The following is a 23,328-nucleotide window of genomic DNA, read 5'->3' as shown; positions in this document are numbered from 1 at the left end:
GGCACTCAAGGTATAGCTCTAGTGGGGTTTTTTTAAAATTTTTTTTAATAATGGAAATAGGTGGGAAAAGGAAAATCTTTATAATTTATTGGAAAAAAAAGGAAGGGGGAAACAGAAAGGAGATGGGGATGGGGGAGGGAGCTCACGACCTAAAATTGTTGAATTCAATATTCAGTCCAGAAGGCTGTAAAGTGCCTAGTCGGAAGATGAGGTGTTGTTCCTCCAGTTTGCGTTGGGCTTCACTGGAACAATGCAGCAAGCCAAGGACAGACATGTGGGCAAGAGAGCAGGGTGGAGTGCTAAAATGGCAAGTGACACGGAGGTTTGGGTCATTCTTGCGGACAGACCGCAGGTGTTCTGCAAAGCGGTCGCCCAGTTTACGTTTGGTCTCTCCAATGTAGAGGAGACCACATTGGGAGCAACGAATGCAGTAGACTAAGTTGTATAAGAGAGCTTTTGTAACTTGTGTTATCCTTACATGTCTATACATACATATCTGTAAAGGTATAGTTGTGGGTGAAGGAGTAGTGTAATATAGTTAATCTTTTCTTGTTGAATAAATGTTTTATTCTTTTGTTACAAGTTCATCAGCTGGCTCGTGTGACTCTGTTCTGTAGCTACTCTCCATGTATCTAAACGAACAATAAAAGTTGGGAACAAAAACAGAATTACCTGGAAAAACTCAGCAGGTCTGGCAGCATCGGCGGAGAAGAAAAGAGTTGACGTTTCGAGTCCTCATGACCCTTCGACAGAACTTGAGTTCGAGTCCAGGAAAGAGCTGAAATATAAGCTGGTTTAAGGTGTGTGTGTGGGGGGCGGAGAGATAGAGAGACAGAGAGGTGGAGGGGGTTGGTGTGGTTGTAGCGACAAACAAGCAGTGATAGAAGCAGATCATCAAAAGATGTCAACAACAATAGTACAATAGAACACATAGGTGTTAAAGTTAAAGTTGGTGATATTATCTAAACGAATGTGCTAATTAAGAATGGATGGTAGGGCACTCAAGGTATAGCTCTAGTGGGTTTTTTTTTTATTTTATATAATGGAAATAGGTGGGAAAAGGAAAATCTTTATAATTTATTGGGAAAAAAAAAGAAGGGGGAAACAGAAAGGGGGTGGGGATGGGGGAGGGGACTCACGACCTAAAGTTGTTGAATTCAATATTCAGTCCGGAAGGCTGTAAAGTCCCTAGTCGGAAGATGAGGTGTTGTTCCTCCAGTTTGCGTTGGGCTTCACTGGAACAATGCAGCAAGCCAAGAAAATAAAAAAATAGAAGATAAAAGTTGGGACCTATCAAGTTGGGCTCCACTCTGGGATCAGACTTGTCCAGGGGCAACCTCAGCTGGGATTGTAACAAAGTGGGGGCTTGTCCGGGATTTGAAATGTGGACAACGGGTGGTTGGACACAGAATAGTAATTGGTCCAGGATTATTGATTATGAGATGGGATTGGAAATCCTTGAACATTGGTGAGATCTGTGAATCCTTATAAAATGAGCATGTGGAGGTAAAGAGGCTCTGGACATAGGAATTGGAGTTGCTGTGAGATATTATACCAGTTGGAATTCAAAATGACGTTGGAGGTTACTAAGACTTTTTACAGATGGAGGTTGTAACCTTGACTGGTTTTCAGAAATTAACCAAGAGTAAGCTAATGGAATTGGTGGACAAGCTGAAGTTAGAATTACCTGAAGGGGTGAGGAAAGCAGACATAGTTTAGATAATAGCACAGCATTTGAAACTGGAAGGGATAACAGAGAGACCACGTTCTCCAGGGGGTGAGTCAATTCAGTTAGCTAAGATCCAGTTGCAAATGAAGCAACTTGAACAAGCCAAGGAACTGAAAAATCTTGAATTGGAGAAAAAAGGGAAAGAAAAAGAATTGGAATTGAAAAGGCTAGAGGCAAAGGAAAAAGAAATGGAAAGAGAAAGAGTATTTCAAAGGGAGCAAGCAGAAAAACAAGAGAAAGAAAGGAAACTGGAACTGGAATTTCAGGCAAGGGAGAAAGATAAAGAAAGGAAATACCAGCTTAGGAGGCTGGAAGTTAAAAAAGCTGCCCCAGATGCTGAGGAAAGTTCTGATGATGAAAAAATCTTCAACCCACAACCTAGTGGTGAGATGTTAAGTTTGTCCAAACTCTCCTAAAGTTTGAGGAAAGGGTTGTAGAGGCATTCTTTATCTCATTTGAGAAGGTGGCTAAGCAAATGAAGCGGCCAAAAGAAACCTGGACATTGCTCTTATGGAGTAGGTTTATTGGTAGAGCTCATGAGGTTTATGCTTCACTTTCAGAAGAGGTATCGGTGGACTATGGTGCAGTAAAAAATGCTGTTCTGAGTGTGTATGAGTTAGTCACTGAGGCGTACAGACAGAAATTTCGGAATATAAGGAAACAGCCTGGGCAAACCTATATTGAGTTTGAGAGGGTAAAGCAAAGTAATTTTTACCGTTGGATATGGTCATTAAAGGTAGAGATATATGAAGCTCTTAGGGAACTAATTCTCTAGGAAGAATTTAAAGATTCACTTCCTCTTGTAGTTAGAACCCATGTTGAAGATCAGAAGGTTAAAACAGCTAGATAGGCAGTGGAGATAGCTGACGATTATGAACTGGTCCATAAATCTAAACCCTTTTTCCGTAATCCCCCTTAAACCTGAGAAAGATAGAGGATGGCAAGGTGAAAGGAAGGCAAATAACCAGGGAAAAGAAGGGACAATTGGGAATTTCAATGCAGTTTCTCCTCAGAACAGAAAGGAAGGTACTAAGGATGGAGTTGACATTCAAAAGCCTAAGTGTTTTCATTGTAACAAGGTGGGGCATGTTAGGGCAGATTGCTGGAAATTAAATGGTAGACCTGTTGCAGTAGTAGGAATGCCGAACAAAACCTCAGGAAAGGGATCCTCAGAAAGAGAAATGGTTGTTAAAACTGTAGCAGTAGTACAGGTGAAACGTGTTCCCTCAGAACATATAGGAAAGGGGGATATGGTTCGGGATAGTCCAGAAAATTCTCCTTTGATTACTGGTGAAGGAAGTCAGGCTAACAGAGGGTCTGGATGTTTTGTGTCAAAATAAGTTGGGTTCGTAACAAATGGTACTGGCCCAATACCTGTTGAAAAAGGATATAGTAGAGAGGGATCAATTTATTTCACATAGAGTTTAGGAAGAGAGTGTAACATTATTGTTTGGGTGGGAAAGTTCATTTGTAGTGGTCATACATAAACTGGAAAAAGGGGACTTGATGGCCTGAATGTCCCTTTCCTGTTCAGAGGTTTTGTGTGCTTTAATATTGTACAATGTTTTTATAGTCCTTTTATATCTTTAATTGCTGCGGATTACGTTCTGAAATGAATAATTTATTGATATCTCCACAAATTGAGGGCCTTGTGAAATAGTTCACTACTATAACCCAGTTGCCTTGTTCAGTATAAAGAAGCAGGAAAGACTTGCATTATATAGCGTTTTTCATGATCACCGGATGTCTCAAAGAACTTTACAGCCAATAAAATACTTTTTGAATTGTAGTCACTTGTATGTAGGAAACATGGCAGTCAATATGTGTACAGCAAACTCCCACAAACAGCAATATGATGATCAGATGACCTTTTTTTTGTGATGTTGATTAAGGGATAAATACTGGTCAGTTGTACGCTGGATTTGGCAACAATGGATAACTGCTGATGTACTATACTTTCACAAACAGTTGAGTATGAGCAGGCTGAGACACCCTCTCATAAGATGCCTCTGACCGCATTGGTATCGGAGGTAACCTGTAAAGTAAATGGGGTAGCACACAGATATAGAAGATCAATTACACAACTTTGTGGACAGTTTTTCCACACAATACAGTATGCAGAATGGGAGGTGCCGGTTATTCAAAAATGTTGGTTAACTGGAAGTCACGTTACTCAAGTCACAATTCAAATTGCAGTATATCTTTGTTCAGAGTACACTAACCAAAACTGACCCAATAATTTAATAATTTTGATGTAAAGCCTAAGAACAACTTCTGCAGATTTACAATCTATTATTATTATTTTAAAAGAATGCACTATCTGAAGACTGAAAATGATTGGTCAGAAATTCTAGTGACTAGAGAACTCCAGCTGGTAGAGTGTTGGATAGCACAAAGTTTACTGTTTGGTGTAGCAACAGGAAAAAGCAGAGATGTTACTTGTTTTTCAAGCCTTATAAAATTGTAACATATTAGTACTGGATGGAAAAGCAGTGGTCCTTAACTTGTCTTTCAGAAAGAAAATGGACAGAATTCCAAAGGTAATGACTTATAATTTAACATGGCTTTCAATGTTGTTGCTCCATTATTTCTATAGACAGTAGTAATTATGACTGTTCAGACCATTGCCAAGCTTCTATACCTATTTATAAACTGATATAAAAATGTATTGCTGTTTTCACAAGATTATATTGTTAATGTCTGCAACTGCTTGTTGACGAAAATATTTGCTTGCTTCTGAATTGTAAAGTCAAATGCTACTAACATTGAAACTGCAGCTGTAAATTGTAAACAAGGAAAATTGTTCACCCGACAGCACCCATAGTCAGGAAATTGCTACTAAATGATGTTCCTCTAATTATGAAGCATTGACAATTAGAGTTTGATAATCTGAACCTGTTGCAGTGGTAGTGAGACCGTTGTTCTTTGGTCACTGTTCCTGCTTTGAGCTCCTGTGAGCTGATCTAGTACTAGAATCCAATATCAGATTATTACATATTACACGTCCAGAGGCCTGCACTAACAATCTAGGGCGGGGGGTGGGGGTCACATTTCAATTTCAACTTTTTTTTCCCACTCCAGGGACTGATGAGCAAATTTCAGAAAGATAAGGTTTCGCACAACATTAAACATGAATTTTTTAAAAAAGATGAGGCATGTTACGACTGGGATGGGAGGAGTGCGCAGTTGATCCAGCCCCACTACTCCACAGGTCGTATAATTAATTTAAAAGTTTGATTCACTCACTAAAATGGCCGATCATTTACTTTTGCTACTGTTAACATAATATAAAAGAGAATAAAAAGAGGCTTTGACCAGGCTTCTTTCAATAAACAACAAACTTAATAGTTTATTATAAAACCAGACATGTCGAATAAAAAAGCAAACCGTATTAACATACAGTATGGAAATAATAGAATAAAAAGAGGAACTCTGCCAAAGGTTAAAAGTCAATGGTTCAAGGGAAAAGAAAAGATGAAATGGTGTCCACGTTATGTGGTTGGTCTCTCAGCACTGAACTGCAAAGCAGTCGATGATTCTTGCGCTGCTTTTCAGGCGGACTCGAGGAACATTTGCAGGTACTCTATTCCAGCATGTAGCAACTTCCAGTCGCTTCCAGCTGTGGACTGGCTCTGGACTACAAAAGGCTGCTGTCTTCCTTTCACAAGCAGTTAGCCTTTTGTCTTCTCAAAGCAAAGCCAAAACCAACTTTTAAACATGGTATTTTCTGGCATGTTTTTTTTCTCAGAGCCATAAACTACCATGTGATACCTTTTTACACAGTCCATCAGGGCCAAGAGATTTTCAGCTTCTTTAAAGGTGTTTAATTACCTTTTCTTGTATAAGAATGCTTTTTCCAGGAGTAGCAAACATAGTCCTGCATTAACCCTTTAAGTCATTTAAAACACAAATTCTTCCAGGATGTTCTTAGCCCTTGAAGATGAGTCCTTTTCTGTGATTAAAGTGTTCATGACAGGTATGAAAAGAAATAACTTGCTGAGCAATGATTGATAATTTTTAAAAATAAATTAACAAATAAAGATGACCATATGAGCATGAGAGTGTGTGTCCGGCTCACTCCCAGTCTCAGGCTACTCACCATCACCCATATTTTTGTTTGTGGGGGTGGGGGTGAGGGTGAATTCTCGCACACTCGCTCCTCATTCACTTTCTCTCACTCTCCCCTACTCACTCTCTCACTCTTCCCTCACTTACTTTCTCACTCACTCCCCTCACTCACTCATGCACTCTCCTTTAACTCACTCTTTCCTACAATCTCCCCTTGCTCTCTCTCTCATATACACACACACACACACACACACTCTCACTCACTCTCTCTCTCCCCCTCCAGTGGGTCCTGCTCTCATCTGAGCCCCGGCATCCCAGGGCCTCGCTGTTATCCCGACTTCCCTGGGCGCCGCTTGCGCCTTGGGCCCTAGGATTTGCCTTGCAAACTTAGCTCACTACTGTTTGCTGCTCATCCAATCACAGGTTGGTTTTCCCCGCATTTGGTGCTAATAAGCTCATGAGTGGGCCTATCAGTGGCAAATGCAGGGGGGAACCAGGCCTGTGATTTGATGAGCAATTCTATAGCATTTTTCAAATACAAGTCAGTTGTTTGTCCAATAAGTTTAGTGGCTGAGTCCAGAGGGGTCGGGGCTGGAATCCGGCCTGCAGGATACCAGTTGGACAAACTTAATCTACAGTATGTGAGTTCAAATCCCACCATGGCAGTTTGAGAATTTGAATTCAGTTTAAAAGAAATTCTGGCAATCCAAGATTGGTAAAAGTGACCATGAAGTGGTTGGATTGTTGTGAAAATCCAACCAGTTCACTAATATCCTTTAAGAAAGGTAACTTGCTGTCATACCCAGTCTGGTTTATAAATGACTCCAGTCCCAAAACTTTAGCATTTGCTTAATCCAGTACTGAGATGAATGCCTAATCTCTCTGTTGTTCGTAAAGGTTGTGAATAAAGAAAATTTGAGTGCCATCACCCAGCTAAGATTTTTCACAAATCTTTGTGAAAACAAAAATGAACTTAATAAATGATTAAACTGTTGTATTATGTAAACTTCTTTTAGAAAAAATATTGTACGTAAAACTAATTTTGATAAAAGTTCAGCCTTTATGTATTTTTTATCTTATTGTCTTTTCACCACATGCAACATAACTTGCATGGAATATCTGAATTTTTAAAAATGTTTTATCTTTGCTAATTCAACAAAAATATGTAAATTGAAAGCATTCTGGTATTAAACTGTAACTATTTGCTTCAGAGCTCTCGATGATGTAGATTGAGGTCATGCTGCCTGACAGTTGAATCTTTTAGTCTGCCTATAATGAGTGCTACCAGTCATGACTAGTCTTGTAGGTAAATTATCTTACAAAGAAGGAGGGAAGACTTATTTCAACACAAAAGCACTCCTGTTACAAAGGCCAGTGGTCATTGAAATAGCTACTTCATAAACTGTCCCTCTGAACAGAAGAATGTTATGTTAAAGTGAGCACCTGCATAACAGAAGAATATAATTCTGATTTTTAAATTTGATAATCAGGCAAATTTGTTGTAGTCGCTTCATTTCTGGCCTATGAAGATAATTTACTAATAAGAGTTTTACTGTTGTTTATCAAAATTATACTTGTGTTTATATTTGTTACTTAAAGCTTTGTTACAATGTGGGGAAAAAGGTAGTTCACTAAATTAGAATGCATTCTGTTGGATTTGTTTGTTTTGGTCGCAACTAAGATAAAGGTTCTCGTCTTGAACTGAGCAATTGTTGATAACATGTAGACCATGATAAACTGTATATAATTTTAAGTAAGATAACAATTTCATTTAGAAATTCAAAAGGTTGCCAGTGAAAAAATTGAGTTGCTACATGACAACTAGCACAATGGAAGGTGATCTTCTGAGACCAATGATAAAGCACATCTTGGGACAAAATAGGAGAAGCTTTATTCTGTATTTAACTTTTATTTTCCTAGCTCAATAATGTGTGATTACTGAACCTGAGTGGCACAGTAGAAAAATGGACATTTCATGCACAGGCACTTCTAAATTAATGAACAAGAGCTTCAATTTATGATCACATAATATCAATACAAGAAGATCTTATTGCTTAGTATAACATAGATAAAATTTGTTGGACCTGGCGCGTTACTGTTGCCATTCTTTAAATTGAAAGCTTGTACCTTTGGATAGATGATTAGTGACCAGGTGCTTTGAACAGGTGCAAATACAATGAATGTGAGCATGAAATAAGATCGCAGGATAATTACAGATGAACAAACTGGGTTCATCCGTGTTAAATTTGGAAGGTGAGCGCTGCAGTGCACCTTGAAAATATGGTTAGCGTCAAACAAGCTTAAGACAACAAATAGAAAAATATCTTACTTGACCACATGCACATATAGGATGCATACATGTACATTTTGCTTTGAAACCATCACCCGGTTCTGCAAATTGGCAGTTACAGCACGGTTGTTTTTAGCATTAAGTCTCTGGAAGAATACAATGTTGGATGTCTCCAGATATTCACTGCTGAAATTGTTTGGAGTATTTTTAATCTGAAATCCAGATAGCAAGAGATGTAAAAATTGCAGATGTACACTTTACCAGTCAAACAAGGATGTTAACTTTAGGAGGGTAAGGGTGTGTACTATATGTGCATTGCCTATCTAAAGTTACCATCCTTGTTAAGTAAATTTTTAATGAGATAAAAACAAAAAAACTGCGGATGCTGGAAATCCAAAACAAAAACAAAAACAGAATTACCTGGAAAAACTCAGCAGGTTTGGCAGCATCGGCGGAGAAGAAAAGAGTTGACGTTTCGAGTCCTCATGACCCTTCGACAGAACTTGAGTTCGAGTCCAAGAAAGAGTTGAAATATGATCTCAAGTTCTGTCGAAGGGTCATGAGGACTCGAAACGTCAACTCTTTTCTTCTCTGCCAATGCTGCCAGACCTGCTGAGTTTTTCCAAATTTTTAATGAGCTTGTTTTAAAAAGATAAACAACCCCATTTCTGTACTCTTTTATTTAGAGATCTTTTTTGGAAAAAATTATTCACCGAGTTATTAATGGCGTAAAAGGAGGCTATTCGGCTCATCAAGCCCATGCTGGCTCGCTATAGAGCGTTCCAGCCAGTATTTATATGGATACAATAGTGATACTTTCCTTGAAGACACATGCAAAATCGAACATCAGCTTAATTTCTAATGCCTCATGCCCCTGATTCTCTGTTAGAAGTTACCAGAAAAAAATTTGTCTTTCAGTGTATATTATTTCCAGACTTTTTTTTCTTTGTTCTTTGATGGGATGTGGGCGTTGCTGGCAAGGCCAGCATTTGTTGCCCACGCCTAATTGCCCTTGAACTGAGTGGCTTGCTTGGGCATTTGAGAGGGCAGTTTGAGTCAACCACATTGCTGTGAGTCTGAAGTCACATGGAGGCCAGACTTGGTACAGATGGCAGATTTCGTTCCGTAAAGGACATTAGTGAACTAGACAATCAATGATGGTTTCATGGTTGCCATTACTAAGACTAGCTTTCAATTCCAGATTTATTTATTGAATTTAAATTCCACCAGCTTCCATGGTGGGATTCGAACACGTGTCCTCCAGTGAATTAGCCTGGGCCTCTAGATTATTAGCCCAGTGGCATTACCACAATGCCACTATCTCCCCCATTGTAGATTAATCTTGTTAATTTTGGAGAAACGTTAGAAATAAAGCTTGTGGTCAACAGCTAACATAATAATAGAAGCTAGCTTATTTTTAACTGGCACATTTGAGTGAAAAAGCTTACACTTATATCACACTTTTCATGACCACTGGATGTCTCAAAGTGCTCTACAGTCAATAAAGCACTTTTGAAGTATTGCCACAGTTGTACTGTAGGAAATGCAGCAGCCAGTTTATGCACAGCAAACTCCCACAAACAGCAATGCGATAATGACCAGATAACCTGTTTTTGTGATGTCAATTGAAGGATAAATATTGGCCAGGGTGCTGGATATAACTCCTCTGTCTTCTTCAAAATAATGCAATGGGATCTTTTACATTCACCCAAGCAGGTAGATGGGGCCTCAGTTTAACAAAAGACAACACCTCTGATAGTACAGCATTCCCCCATTCTGCACTGGAGTGCCAGTCTTGATTTTAGTGCTCAAGTCTTGGAGTGGAACTTGAATCCAGAAACTTATGACTCAAAGGTGAGAGGGCTGCCCACTGAGCCACAGCTGACACTTGAGTCTGTGGATGCCTCTGAAATATCTTGAGTGAAAAGGGAGCTCAAGAGGAACTTGCAATATGTGATTTAATTGATGTTTGACTTTTACAACTGCAAGGATGTCTCAATTATAATGAGCTGTTAGAATTAGAAATTGTTGAAAGCTTGAACTTGGGAGTTTTTTATAGGAAAAGTGATGTAGTGGAGGATACATTTTATTTAAATAGAATATGCAAGGATATTTTCTTGTATGATCATTATGTTGACCTTATATTGGCAGAATTGTTGCAACAACTTCAGCAACAGTTAGTAGAGACTGAGAGAAAAGCAGCGACATATATTAAAAGATACAGCAAGATGCAAGAGGATTACCACAGTCTGATTGGAGTCACTGCAGAGCTGGTAGATTCCTTGGAAGCTACAGTAAATGGAAAAATGGTAAGATTCCCCCAGATTTCACCATCATTAGCCTTGGGTATGTGGGTATGGCACCAGCAGGACAGACCCACCAGAGGTGGCAACACAATGGTATACAGATGGGAAGGAGTGGTCCTGGGGATCCACAACATGGACTCCAGGCCCCATGAAATCTCATGGCATCAGGTCAAACATAGGCAAGGAAACCTCATCCTGATTACCACCTACCGCCCCTCCCCTCAGCTTATAACTTAGTACTCCTCCATGTTGAACACCGCTTGGAAGAAGCACTGAGGCTTTCAAGGACACTGTACTTTTGTTGATGAACTTCAATGTTCAATACCAAGAGGGGCTCTGTAGCATCACTACCAACTGAGCTGGTGGACTGGCCTGCAACAGGTGGTGAGAACTAACTCAAGGGAAAAATGTACTTGACCTCATTCTCTCCAATCTACCTGTCACAAATGCATCTGTCCAAGACAGTATTGGTAGGAGCAACTACTGCGCAGTTATTTTGGAGATAAAGTCCCACCTTCACACAGAGGTCCCCTGGTTACCCTCCATCATGCTGTGTAGCATTATTACTGACCTAAAGGGGATAGATTGAGAACAAATCTACCAGCTCAAAACTTGGCAACCATGAAGCATTCTGCCTAAACCGCAGCAGAAATGTATTCAAACACAATCGTAACCTCACAGCCCTGCATATCCTTCACTCTACCATTTCTGTCAAATCAGCTGTTCAACCCTGCCTCTATGAACAGTGTGGAAGAGCATTTCAGAAGCAGCAGCAAGCATGACTTTGTTCTGTAAAGAACATTAGTGAACCAGATGAGTTTTTACAACAATCAATGATGGCTTCATGGTTGCCGTTACTAAGACTAGCTTTCAATTCCAGATTTATTTATTGAATTTAAATTCCACTAGCTTCCATGGTGGGATTCGAACCCATTCTCATTTGAATCTCATTCCAATGAGATGCCAACCTGGTGAAACTACAACACAGAATTACATGCATGTTAATAGCGAAAGCATCTTGCAATAGACAGAGCTAAGTGATCCGCTAATAATGGATCAGATCAAAACTCTGCATTCCTGCCGTATCCAGTCATGAATAGTGGTGGGCAAACAGGCAAGAGGAGGAAGAGGCTCCTTTAACATTCCCATCCTCAGTGTTGGCGGAATCCAACAAGTGAGTGCAAAAGAAAAGCTGAAACCAGAACTGCTGAATTATGATCGGTCTGTACCTCCTTCTGAGCATTTATATCTGGTGCCAAGCTAAGGGGATGTCTTGGCATGCAGGATGCTGCAACAGCAAGCTGCTAATGAGCCAGTCACATTGAAGTATTCACACAGAGCAAACTAAGAAGTTAAAAGCACTTAATAAACTTCTCTTTTAATTTTCTGATAGCAAAATAAAATGATTATGATTGGATTTAGAAGCTAAAGTGACAGTAAACAAATTTTTTTAAAATTTCACCTTTTTGTTACTTCTTTATCAATGCGAAGAAATTTGACATTCCACAAAAATAAAATTAGCTTCTCAGGGCCATCAGGGGCATAAGCAATGATTCTGAAGTTAGTACAGCATTAAAAACCCAGTAATACCTCATCCAACAAGGTGTAACTTTTTCAAGGGTTTTTATAGCAAGACTAATAGCATTAGAGTGAAAGTTTTCATCAGTTCATAAGATTTCCATTGATCACAGGCTGGAGAGACCTCAGCAGCTGCCTAAAGGAGCACATATGGAGCTGAATAGAATATTACCATATTTTGAGGAATGACGCAGCCATGTAAAAGGCTGCAACGTAGCTTGTGAAGAAATGGATTATAAAGGGAAGTTAACTAATGCCTATGTTACTCGGGAAAAAGAAGTCCAAGGTTCACTGATCCAGCAGTGGAGATATTGCTGCATGAAATTGGTGAAAAAAAAGATACCTCTTTTGATATTCTAGGGCACTAACTCCAAAAGCTAACAGTTCAGCTTACCTGACAGAAGTTACTGACAAACAATGCTGTCTGCAACTCCCATAGGCTTGAATACAAGCGTGAAAGAAACTGGAAGCATGTGGTCAGATTATGACCACATTATACATTAGCATATATAACATCATCTCTAAAATTTACTTGAAGAGAATAGGACTGTAGTGTTGCTACTATTAAGATATAGCAGCCAGGGAATGTATAAAACGCATTACAATAATGAGCAAAATAATTTCTTCAATTTGTTATATATACTAAGATTGTTAACTAATATAGCTAATGCCCACTGAAAGTTAGATCTCTGTGGAATACTTCAATGATCCAGGAGACTGCCAACAAGTTCAAATACAGCTTATCAATAAGCTTCCTTTGAGGACACTTTTTTAAATTCTCCAGAAAGATACTGATCTCTTACAGATCAGTAGGAAAGAAATCATTCTCTGCAAGTAAACAAAAAGTAATATTAGTGGTGAATTATCCTTAACTGATGTTGCATTGTTTCCAGCATTTGACTAATGAGACCTAAGAGCAAGCCATACCTGCTCTTTCAGCTGGGACAACATGTGATCCACAAAAAAGACGCACAACGAAGTGAAACCAGCTATAAAAGAAAAATGTATCATTTAAATATCACTTGATGATCTCTGTTTGCTTTTACCAGATCACACCAGAATATCTTCAGAGTGTCTGTGTGCGACTGTTTAGCAACCAAATGAGACAAAGCATTGACTTCACAAGACCAGGAACTGTAAGTACAAATCATTGATTTGTTTATGAATCTGGTGAATTAAACCTGAGTTTCATTAATCTAGTTTTGAAATAACTAGACTAATTTAATTTTCAAATAAGATACCATCTATGAGCAGCTAACAGCACCCTGCAACTGCAGAAAGTTGAATGGTGAAAGCTCACAAAATTGCCAGATTTTTAAATTAAATTTCACCATTTGCCATGGTGGGATTCAAACAAGACCTCTGGGTTGCTGATCCAAATTAGAAAGAAAAGCTTGCATTTACATAGCGTTTCAGAACATCTCAGCAGTTCATTAGCAATGAAGAACTTTTGAAGTTGTCACTGCTGTTGTGCAGGGAAACATGATAGCCTGTTTATGCACAGTAAGGTCCCACAAAGATCACTTGAGATAAACGACTAACTAATCTGTTTTTGTTTGCGCTGGATGAACAATGGCCACTGGGAGGATGCAGGGAGAAATCCCTTGCTGCAATTCATTTAGTGGAATGGGATCTTTTGCATCCTTTTGAGAAAGCAGATGGAATGTGATGCCTTCAGTTGTGCAGCACTCTCTCAGTGCTGCATCAGAGCTCTGAAGAAAGTCATACAGACTCGAAACGTTAACTCCCTTTCTCTCTCCACAGATGCTGCCAGACCTGCTGAGTTTTTCCAGCTTTTCATGTTTTTATTTCAGATTTTCAGAATCTGCAGTATTTTGCTTTGACTTTTATAATTTCTGCACAGACACAGCTATCCCTCAACTCTCTGGAAAGTTCTTAATTAATGTCTCCAAGCAACACTTAATAAAAGAGAGCTGTGAGGAACCAGTTCATCAGAAGTTGGTGTGAACAGCCACCATCATTCCCCATTGTGTAGCAATGGCTTCTAACTTCAAATCATTTATGTGGACAATGGAAATAGTGATCATGTGGTCACATGACCAAAACTGACATCAGATAACAAATCTTCTTTACTCCCAAGAACCAGGGAGAACAAGCCAGCCTGGAAACGAACAGATCGGAAGCCTCCTGTGTTAGCCTCTCCCTCGTTATCTCCCTCCACCTATTTTTACAAGTTCGAACCTTGTCTGCTATTTTTGACTACTCTGTGACTATCCACACGCCGCAAGCAGAAGTTTTTAAAGAGCTCAACCCAGCAGCTGCTGTCACCAGACGAACTAATAAATGTCTGTCAACATCTTTAAACCAACTTGGCGCTGAACCAGAAGGACCACTGAGCTCAGCCTGGATTCACCCAAGTCATCAACCTACGAGAACTATATAATTGAATCTTTATTGGACCTCAGAAATATCATTTAATCTATCCTCTCACTTTGTAATCTACTTTTCATGTGTGAACCTGAGTGCGTGTGTGTGAGTGTGTGCGTGAAAGTTGCAGGGCGGAATCGTCCTAGATTTTCACCAAGTGCATTAGCGGGCGGGAAATAAAAGTTTTACCTGCTGGCCGCAGTGGTGGCTTTTCACGCTGTATTGTCCCAATCCTGCCTCATTAATCATGGATTCCCAGGAAACAAGCCGTTTCACTGGCGGCCTCCGATTCGCCCGTCGCACTGTCTTTTTCATGCCAGATGCCATACTTAAAGTGCAGCTGCACGCACACCTCTCAGTGCTTCCAGCCCAGGACTGCTGCAAAAAAGTCATGGCCCCAAAAGGCAAGAAGCCTGCAGCCTCCTGATTCAGTTACACATCTATAGAACACCTTTTGGATGCTGTGGAGGCCCGCCGTGATGTCCCCTACTCCTGCTCCGGCTGCAGGAGGAGCAGCAACATCATCAATCTGGCTTTGGAGGCGGTGATAGCGGTGGTTGGTGCCAATACCTGGCAAAGGAGGGCAGCCAGTGCCAAAAAAGGATGAATGATGATCTCCATTTCTCCTGGGTAAGTTACTCTTCTCATCACTCTCAGCTCACACACTCAAACCCATCACACATCCACAGGGATCTCACTCACTGTCAGTTCAAGGGACATTCACTCTCTCACACATGCCTTCATTGTTTATGGGACCACTCACCACCCACACATGCCAGGCATACTTATCATCTGGCCTAGCAGGTGTCCTGCTTACACTCTTTCCATCTGTCTTCATGCAGGACGAGCGGGCACACAACAAAAGGGAGAGATCGCAGACTGGTGGAGGAATATCTGAAATCAAAGTCCTCATGGAATTTGAAAATAGAGTCATCCAGCTGGCCAGCGAAGATCTGGACCATTCCTGTACTGAAGGTGAGGTCAGCAGTGATCAACAAAGTGAGGATCCAGCAGTGCAACATCCATCAAACAATCATGCTGTGAGTGATGTGTCCTGTTTCACAGGCCACTGCCATGCACTAATATCTCTCCTTGCTTTCGTAGGCATGTCTGGGAAACAGCCGAGTGAGCCCACGACGTAAGTCCTTGACTCAAGCCCTGAAGGAACCTCAGAAGAGGAATTTGCTGAAACACTTATTGAAGGCCTGTCGCAGCACTCACTCACACCCTCCACCAGCGGAGAGGCACACACTTTGGTGAGGCCAAGCTTTAGAGTAGCCTCAGGGTCACAATCTGGTGAGCACATCACACTGTCTGATCCACAGATGGATGGCGGCATGGATTTCCCAGGTTTCTGGCACTTCGAGAACTGCTGGAGACCTGAAATCTGCTGAGTCTGAGTCAGATGATGAGCCTCTGAATCCGGTCATACCTCAGTTGCTGGAGCTGCAATGGCAAGTTTGAGGAGTCCGGCCACCTTCACTTTGAAGTGATAACGCTGGCATGCCAACATACTGACGTCAACATTGGTAGGATGGTGGCAGCCAAGGAGACCTTGGTCCGGGACATCGGTTCTGCACTGCTGGGTGGGTTGAACTCCATCGCTGACGCCATAGTTGGTCTCCAACTGTGTCAATGCGATAGGAGTAAAGGGCAGTGTGATCTCACTCCAGCTTTCCCTTCCCTTCATTCTTCTGAACTCCAGCAAATATAATCCTAACCGACTCAATCTCTCCTCATATGTCAGTCCCGCCATCCCAGGAATCAGTCTGGTAAACCTTCGGTGCACTCCCTCTATAGCAAGAACATTCTTCCTCAGATAAGGAGGTCAAAACTGCACACAATATTCCAGGTGTGGCCTCACCAAGACCCTGTATAATTGCAGCAAGACATCTCTGCATCTGTACTCGAATCCTCTGGCTATGAAGGCCAACATACCATTTGCCTTCTTTACCACCTGCTGCACCTGCATGCTTACCTTCAGCGACTGGTGTAGGAGACATCTAGGTCTCGTTGCTCATTCCCCTCTCTCAACTTAAAGCCATTCAGATAATCTGCCTTCCTGTTTTTGCGACCAAAGTGGATAACCTCACATTTATCCGCATTATACTGCATCAGCTTGTCCAAATCACACTGAAACATTTCTGCATCCTCCGCACAGCTCACCCTCCCACCCAGCTTTGTGTCATCTGCAAATAAGACGTAGCATCAGGGCTAGGAAGATTAAGAAGAAGTAGTGGGCACGGGTGTTAATCACCTCTACATAATGTTCACTTTGTTCATAAACTCTCAAGGATCTCTCCTTGCCTATGGCTCCTTGTTCTGATGAGCAGTGTTCATGTTGCTCAGATGTGAAACCTTGGTCTCTGCATAAGATAAAGGTAGGTGTCTCAGTCCAAGGCCTCTTCTTTGTGCAACCTTCCCAGCACACTGATGGTGTGCCTTCATTGTCACTGGTCACATCAGTCATGCCTGCACCTCGAGGGGACTTATTATTGCTGCCAGAATTCCCTGGGCTGGTGTCACAGAGCTCTACCATTCCCTCTGTGTGCTCCCGGCACCTATGAGTTGCGGCTGGCCCCCCCCCATCTCATCAGCATCTGTGTCCGGTGGTAGTATTGTCCTGAAGGTTTCAGCTCATGAAGAATGCCATAGGCTCAGGAGAAGTTAAAGTTTCCCCACTGCATCACCATGATATGACCCTATTCATAGAGCACAACAAGGTGCCATCAGCCAGACAGGAGTCAGACATTCAAGTAAGCTATGTGGGGATCTATGGAGTGTCCCCACTGGATATTGTCATCATCCTCCTGGAATGTAGAGACTTTGGGCATCTGCTGTGTCTCCATGACAGGAGCCTTATCACAGAGCGTATATACACTGCCATCAGCCAGACAGGAGTTAAATGTTCACAGATACAAACATATGAACAAGGAGCAGGAGCAGGCCATTCAGCCCCTTGAGCCTGCTTTGCTATTTAATAAAATCATGGCTGATCTGATAGTAACCTGAAATCTGAATCCCACCTACCCCCGATAACCTATCACCCCCTTGCTTACCAAGAATCTATCCACCTCTGCCTTAAAAGTATTCAAAGTCTCTGCTTCCACCACCTTTTCAGGAAGAGAGTTCCAAAGACTCATGAACCTCTGAGTGAAAAAATTTCTCCTCATCTCTGTTTTAAATGGGCGACCCCTTATTTTCAACAGTGACCCCCTAGTTCTAGCTTCTTCCGCAAGAGGAAACGTCCTCTCTACATCCACCCTGTCAAGATCCCTCAGGATCTTGTGTTTCAATCACGTTGCTTCTTACTCTTCTAAACTCCAGCAGATACAAGCTTAGTCTGTGCAACCTTTCCTCATAAGATAACCCACCCATTCCAGGTATTAGTCTGGTAAACCTACTCTGAACTGCTTCCAATGCATTTATATCCTTCCGTAAATAAAGTGACCAACACTGTACACAGTATTCCAAATATGGTCTCACTAGTGCCCTGTACAACTGAAGCATGACCTCCGTACTTTTGTATTCAATTTGCCTCGCAATAAATGATAACATTCTATTAGCTTTCCTAATTACTTGCTGTACTTGGTTACTAGCCTTTTGTGATTCATGCAGTAGGACATCCAGAACCCCCTGCACCTCAGAAGATATGGATGCATTTGTGCATGGAGGCCTGCAATATCCCACGGAGGTCACCCCAGGAACCCTGAAAGGAGTCACTGGCGCAAACATTGAGTGCCGCGGTCACTTTCATGGCCATTGGCAGTGGATGCCCTCCATGTCCCTGTGGCGCCAAATCCTGTAGCAGGTAACAGATGTGACCGAACATTCCCTGGACATGCACAGTCTTCAGCGACACTGGTTCTTGGTCATTTGCAGGAATGGCAAGTGCCATCTACAGACCCTGGGTTTAGCTAGGTGCCAACCAGCAGCGGCTCATTGTGGCTCTTAAGCGGACTGTGCGGGAGCCCCAGCTGCCCCTTCTTCTTAAGGGTGCTGCTCCTCTCTCTGCCCAGTCAGGTGCCTCTGTCACTCTTTTCTCCTTCATCTCTGCTCTCTTTAAGCTATGCGGCATACAGCTAGATCACCAGGCTCTATGCACCTGATGTACTTCTCCTATGGGATGAAAGCTTGGGTATACCAAGAACCTCTCTTGGTTAAGTCTGAAGGCCCCTTAAAGTATCCCAGAGAGTGTTGGCAACCTCTTGGATGGCCAGAGCTTAGTGCGCTGCATGGCTGCTGAAACCCCATCCACCTTCACCCCTCTCCACCTGACCGATTGGTGGCAACTTTGCCCAGTGGACTGCATGTTGTGCTCTCAGCTCAGGCACAGGCATTCTCCTAACCCACACTGCAAGGCTGCATTATTAGCTTGAACCATGGGGGAAACTGGTTCAAACCAGAATGATGACATGGCAAGGGGCTGTGAGTGCCTCCACCAGTGACTGCTCCATGGCCAGCTTCCACAAGGCGATTGAACAACGTGCTCAGTCGTCCAATTTTTCTGCAGTCCATGAAAACACACATTAGTTTGCAGTCTATACTTGAGGGGGTGAAAAGCACATTGGAGCATTTGGTGGCATGTTCAGGCCTCTGTTGCTTGAGTGGGCAGATAAGCTAGAGACCCAACTCCAAGCATGTCAATGTGTCTGCGCCTGAACTGTTTCAGCTGCGGCGGAAAGGTCATTTCATACAAAGTTTCCTTAATGCGTGGCCACTTCCCTCTGCACCCCCCTTGCAATACCATCAACCGCAGTGCAGCTCTTGCCCCAGCACCGCACTGTCAGTCAGCCAGGAAAATGTGATTTGCCTTGCCTGAATGCGCTGTGCCTCAACGCTTGAGGTCCAACAGGTGACTCTCGTGAGTGGTGTGCAACGTTACTGTACATTCACCTCCAAGTTCCCCTCAAAGTGCAGCTCACCAGATGCACGCCTTATAACTGCTGTTGTGAGCCAGCCATTGTGCCTGGATGATCCAGTATGGAGGGATGATTCTGGCGAGTAGGGCTTATAATGATATGCAGGTGTATTAAAATGATGTTCCCGATGTGCGGCGGAAGGAAACGTGGCCCACTGTTGACAGGTGGAGCAGATGATTGCAAACTGGTTTCATGACATCGTGAAACCGATTTTTGGCTTCCCGCCATATTGTCTGCTCACGCGCCCCCCCACCCCCACCATGACACCCAATGCCAACGGCACAGAAAATTCCACCTGTAGTGTTATTGTTATTTTACTTAGACTGGGTAGCACAATAAAAACTATCCTCTTTTCCTTTTTAAAGAAACCTCTCCATTCGTGTCTTTTAAAGTCACAGCACGTAAGCAGTTAAACACTCATTGAATTGGCAAGCATATCATATCCTTTTAAAAATCCTGTTGTGGTCAAACAAGGAGTTGTATTTTATGTGCCCCTGCCAGATGTGCTTTGTGCGGGGGTGGGCATGTAAAATAGGGCAGGTGCCCACCCCAGTACCTTCTCGCTCACCCCCATAATATGGGGGGCTGGGTGGGTGTCAAAATCGGCATTCTGCCTGCCATATTCAAATAAGTAATCAAGCCAGTTGACTCTAATAATAAGCTGCCCACACCATAAAATGTTTGATGTGAACAGTTGGGTAGGAGCAAGCAGCTTGATTGTTTTTTAAAGTTCTTCTAAGGGAGGGAGGGAAGGAAGGGGGACATTTTCTCTTCAGGGTCTGCCCTTTACCGATCCTAAGATCCCCCCTAAGATTGAACACCCCACCCCCGCCCCCCACTGCTCTTCCTACCTGTCCGCAGCCTTAAACCCACCCCCTCCCCCTCAACTCGGTCCCCTTCCTTGACTTACCCAAACCCTTCCTGTCCAAGACCCTGGACTTACATGCCCTGGAGATCCATGAGCCGCCTTCTTTCTTCTCATGCAGTCCCAGCAGCTGCCATTGACGTGCTGTTGGTGCTGCCAGCCAATTGGGTATTGTGAGGGGCAAAAGTCCCACTTGCCTTTCATTTAGCCATCCCGCAGGCATTATGGCTATGGAATGGGTTGGCATCGAGCATGTTGGCTCCACTTCGACCTTGCTTCCGGGGGGAGTCCCCTCCTCCATATTATTCAGCCCAAGGAGCGGGAAAAGAGCGGAACCATTCCACCTCTTGTCTCCTGATTGTAACTGTTAATTTATATAAATATTTGTATTATATATGAATTATTTATTTAGTGATCAGCTTAAGTCTACTTATATTTTAATTTCAAAACTCAGTTCTTAAAAATGGAATGCAGTTGACAATTTTTTCATAGTACAGTAACGCTTGATACTGCTTGTAATTGATCATCTTTTAACAGTTTACATTGCAGATTTTGGGGCAGTGTTGGAATGTAGTATTTATTTTAATCTTTAAGCTTAATATCTTAACAGTTTACAGTAATGGCTAACTGTGATAGACCATTACCTGAGCTCACCTTTGCTTCATTCAATGGATCTCAGCATTAGAGAACTGTGGTGGGGGATATATTTTTTGTGCTTATAGCAAAATTCTTGAATTATTTAATGCACAAAATAACGTGGTTCAGAGTCATGCTGAACATTCTTTGATTCACTCAATAGCACTATGTTCCTTTTGTTGGATCATGCATCCGCTCCTGTATTTTGATCTAATTGTTCAAATCAAGCAACCACTGCTTTTGTCAACAAAAGTATCCCTAATTTTTCAGTTTTACCACTATTCACTGTTTTTGAAATTGCACTTTCTTCCTTTCAAATGTTAGTTTTGCAACATTGAACTTGCTTGATACTGAACATTTTGAACATGAAGTTTAAGAATTATAGTTGTATAATAATTATTTGTCATCTTTTACTGAAAACTTTCTGTCAGGTCTCTTACATTTCTTGCTATAATTATCCTGATGACATAACATGTAAATGACTTTCTTACATTTTTTATATAGTTCTTATAACTTATTAATTTAAGACAGTTTTTAAAGAAAATTTATTTTCAACAATGTACTTATTTTTGTTTTTACTTTTAAACTTCAACCTTTTGCCTACAGCAGGACACTTTAACCCCTTAGCTTTTCACTTAAATAAGATCTTTTGTCTGGTGGAGGCAAAAGGCTAAAATCTAGATGATTAATTGCTTTTTATTAACATAATTTTGCTTTAATTTTTGTAAATTTTCTAACTCTGTGAATGTTTTCTATTTTGTTGTCTGGTTACCTGTCCAAAAAAAGGATGTTTACTTTAAGAGCCCTTGTAACAGTGAAGGATCTGTGAGTTTCTAATATTCTTTCTAGACTTCGAATGTCTGTTCCTGTCCTACCCTTTCCTCTAATTCCATCAATATTACATTTTTCTTATAATTTACACAACATATTAATTTCTAAATTGGAATTAGTTACATAATTATCTTCTTAAAAAGTTGTATTGAAAAATTAATCCAAAATACAGCAGAACCTGGTCATAGTGATCAACAGTGCTCAATAACTCAAGTGGTGATATGATCAACTGAACAACATAGTTGAACGTAGCTATCCCATGATCCCAATGTACTATGGATTTCATTGTATTACTGTACATTATTGTTGAAAGTTCATACCCTCCAAACAGCTGACCGTTAAAATGCTAATCATTTTCTTATCCTTGCCACCTTACTTAAATGCCATTAAAGTAAAAAGAATTTGAAGGCTATTATATTGTTCCATTCTTTATTTCACTCCATAAAAACAGCATGCTGGAATTGGCACTTTAAACAGCTGAGTCGTTTTCACAGTACTGGATATGGGTTGAAATTATGAACAGAATAACTTTTTATTGTATTAACATCTGATCTTGCATCATGTCAAGGCACCAGAATAGCTGATGAATGTGAAACAGAATTGCTCACCTATTCAGCATTGCTGCTCATTGGCACCCTAAAATTCAGAAATTTGCAGTTTGATGGAAGGCAAATTAGAAAATTGAAACCAATAGGGATTCCAGCACAAAATTGTTCAGTACAACCAACCAAGACAACGTGGGATTAACCATAGAACCACAGAAAAGTTACAGCACAGAAGGAGGCCATTTGACCCATCTTGTCCATGCCAGCCCGAGGACACACAGGAGCTCTTTCTAATCCCACCTTCCTGCACCCAGCCCATAGCCCTGCAGCTTACAGCACTTTAGGTGTAGATCCAGGTACTTTTTGAAAGAGTTTAAAGTTTCTGCCTCTACCACCAACTTGGGCAGTGAATTTCAGACACCCACTACCCTCTGCGTAAAAAAGTTCTTTATCATGTCCCCCCCTACAACTTCTGCCACTTATCTTGAATTTCTGTCACCTGGTTCTAGAATTCTCCATCAAGAGAAACAATTTTATCCTGTCCATTCTTACTATTCCACTTATAATTTTGTACACCTCAATCAAGTCACCTCTCAGCCTTCTTTGTTCTAAGGAAAATAACCCCAACCTATCCAATGTCTCCTCATAGCTACACTTTTCAAACCCTGGCAACGTTCTTGTAAACCTCCTCTGCACTCTCTCCAGAGCTATTACGTCCTTCCTGTAATGTGACCAGAACTGCACACAGTATTCCAGCTGTGGCCTTATCAGTGTTTTATACAATTCCAACATTATATCCTTACTTTTATATTCTATACCACTGCCAATGAAGGAGAGCATTCCATATGCCTTCTTTACAACTTTGTCTACTTGAACTGCTGCCTTCATGGACCTGTGTACTTGTACACCAAGATCTCTCACTTCATCTACCCCTCTTAGTATATTCCCATTTATTTTCTAATCCCTGCAACTGTTTGACCTCCCTAAATGTATGACCTCTCACTTCTCTATGTTAAAATCCATCTGCCACTTAACCATCCACTCCACTAACCCATCTATATCGTTTTGGAGATTATGGCTATCCTCTACGCTATCCACTACTCGGCCAATCTTTGTGTCATCTGCAAATTTCCCAATCATGCCCCCCACGTTCAGGTCCAAATCGTTAAT

At 41.5% G+C, this 23,328-nt stretch overlaps 1 protein-coding gene across 6 annotated transcripts in view; it reads left to right on the top strand.

The window, feature by feature from the left end:
• LOC121293264 (lisH domain-containing protein ARMC9) overlaps positions 1 to 23,328 on the top strand; it is a 114,731-nt gene that overhangs the window by 31,781 nt on the left and 59,622 nt on the right. For 5 of the 6 annotated variants that reach the window (XR_005946478.1, XM_041216165.1, XM_041216143.1 and 2 more), the window contains exons 7-10: positions 4,245 to 4,269; positions 10,239 to 10,396; positions 13,021 to 13,107; positions 21,569 to 21,607. Coding sequence is in view for 5 of the 6 variants with exons in the window: in XM_041216165.1 (XP_041072099.1) it covers positions 4,245 to 4,269; positions 10,239 to 10,396; positions 13,021 to 13,107; positions 21,569 to 21,607 (309 nt within the window). In the remaining variant the exon portion in view is untranslated. The remainder of the gene's footprint in view (positions 1 to 4,244; positions 4,270 to 10,238; positions 10,397 to 13,020; positions 13,108 to 21,568; positions 21,608 to 23,328) is intronic. The other variant, XM_041216157.1, reaches the window with a different exon arrangement.

Source organism: Carcharodon carcharias, chromosome 2 (assembly GCF_017639515.1).
Source record: "Carcharodon carcharias isolate sCarCar2 chromosome 2, sCarCar2.pri, whole genome shotgun sequence".
NCBI classification, from domain to species: Eukaryota; Metazoa; Chordata; class Chondrichthyes; order Lamniformes; family Lamnidae; genus Carcharodon; species Carcharodon carcharias.
Note: the sequence above shows the minus strand (reverse complement) of the source record. Positions and strands in the feature narration are given on the sequence as shown.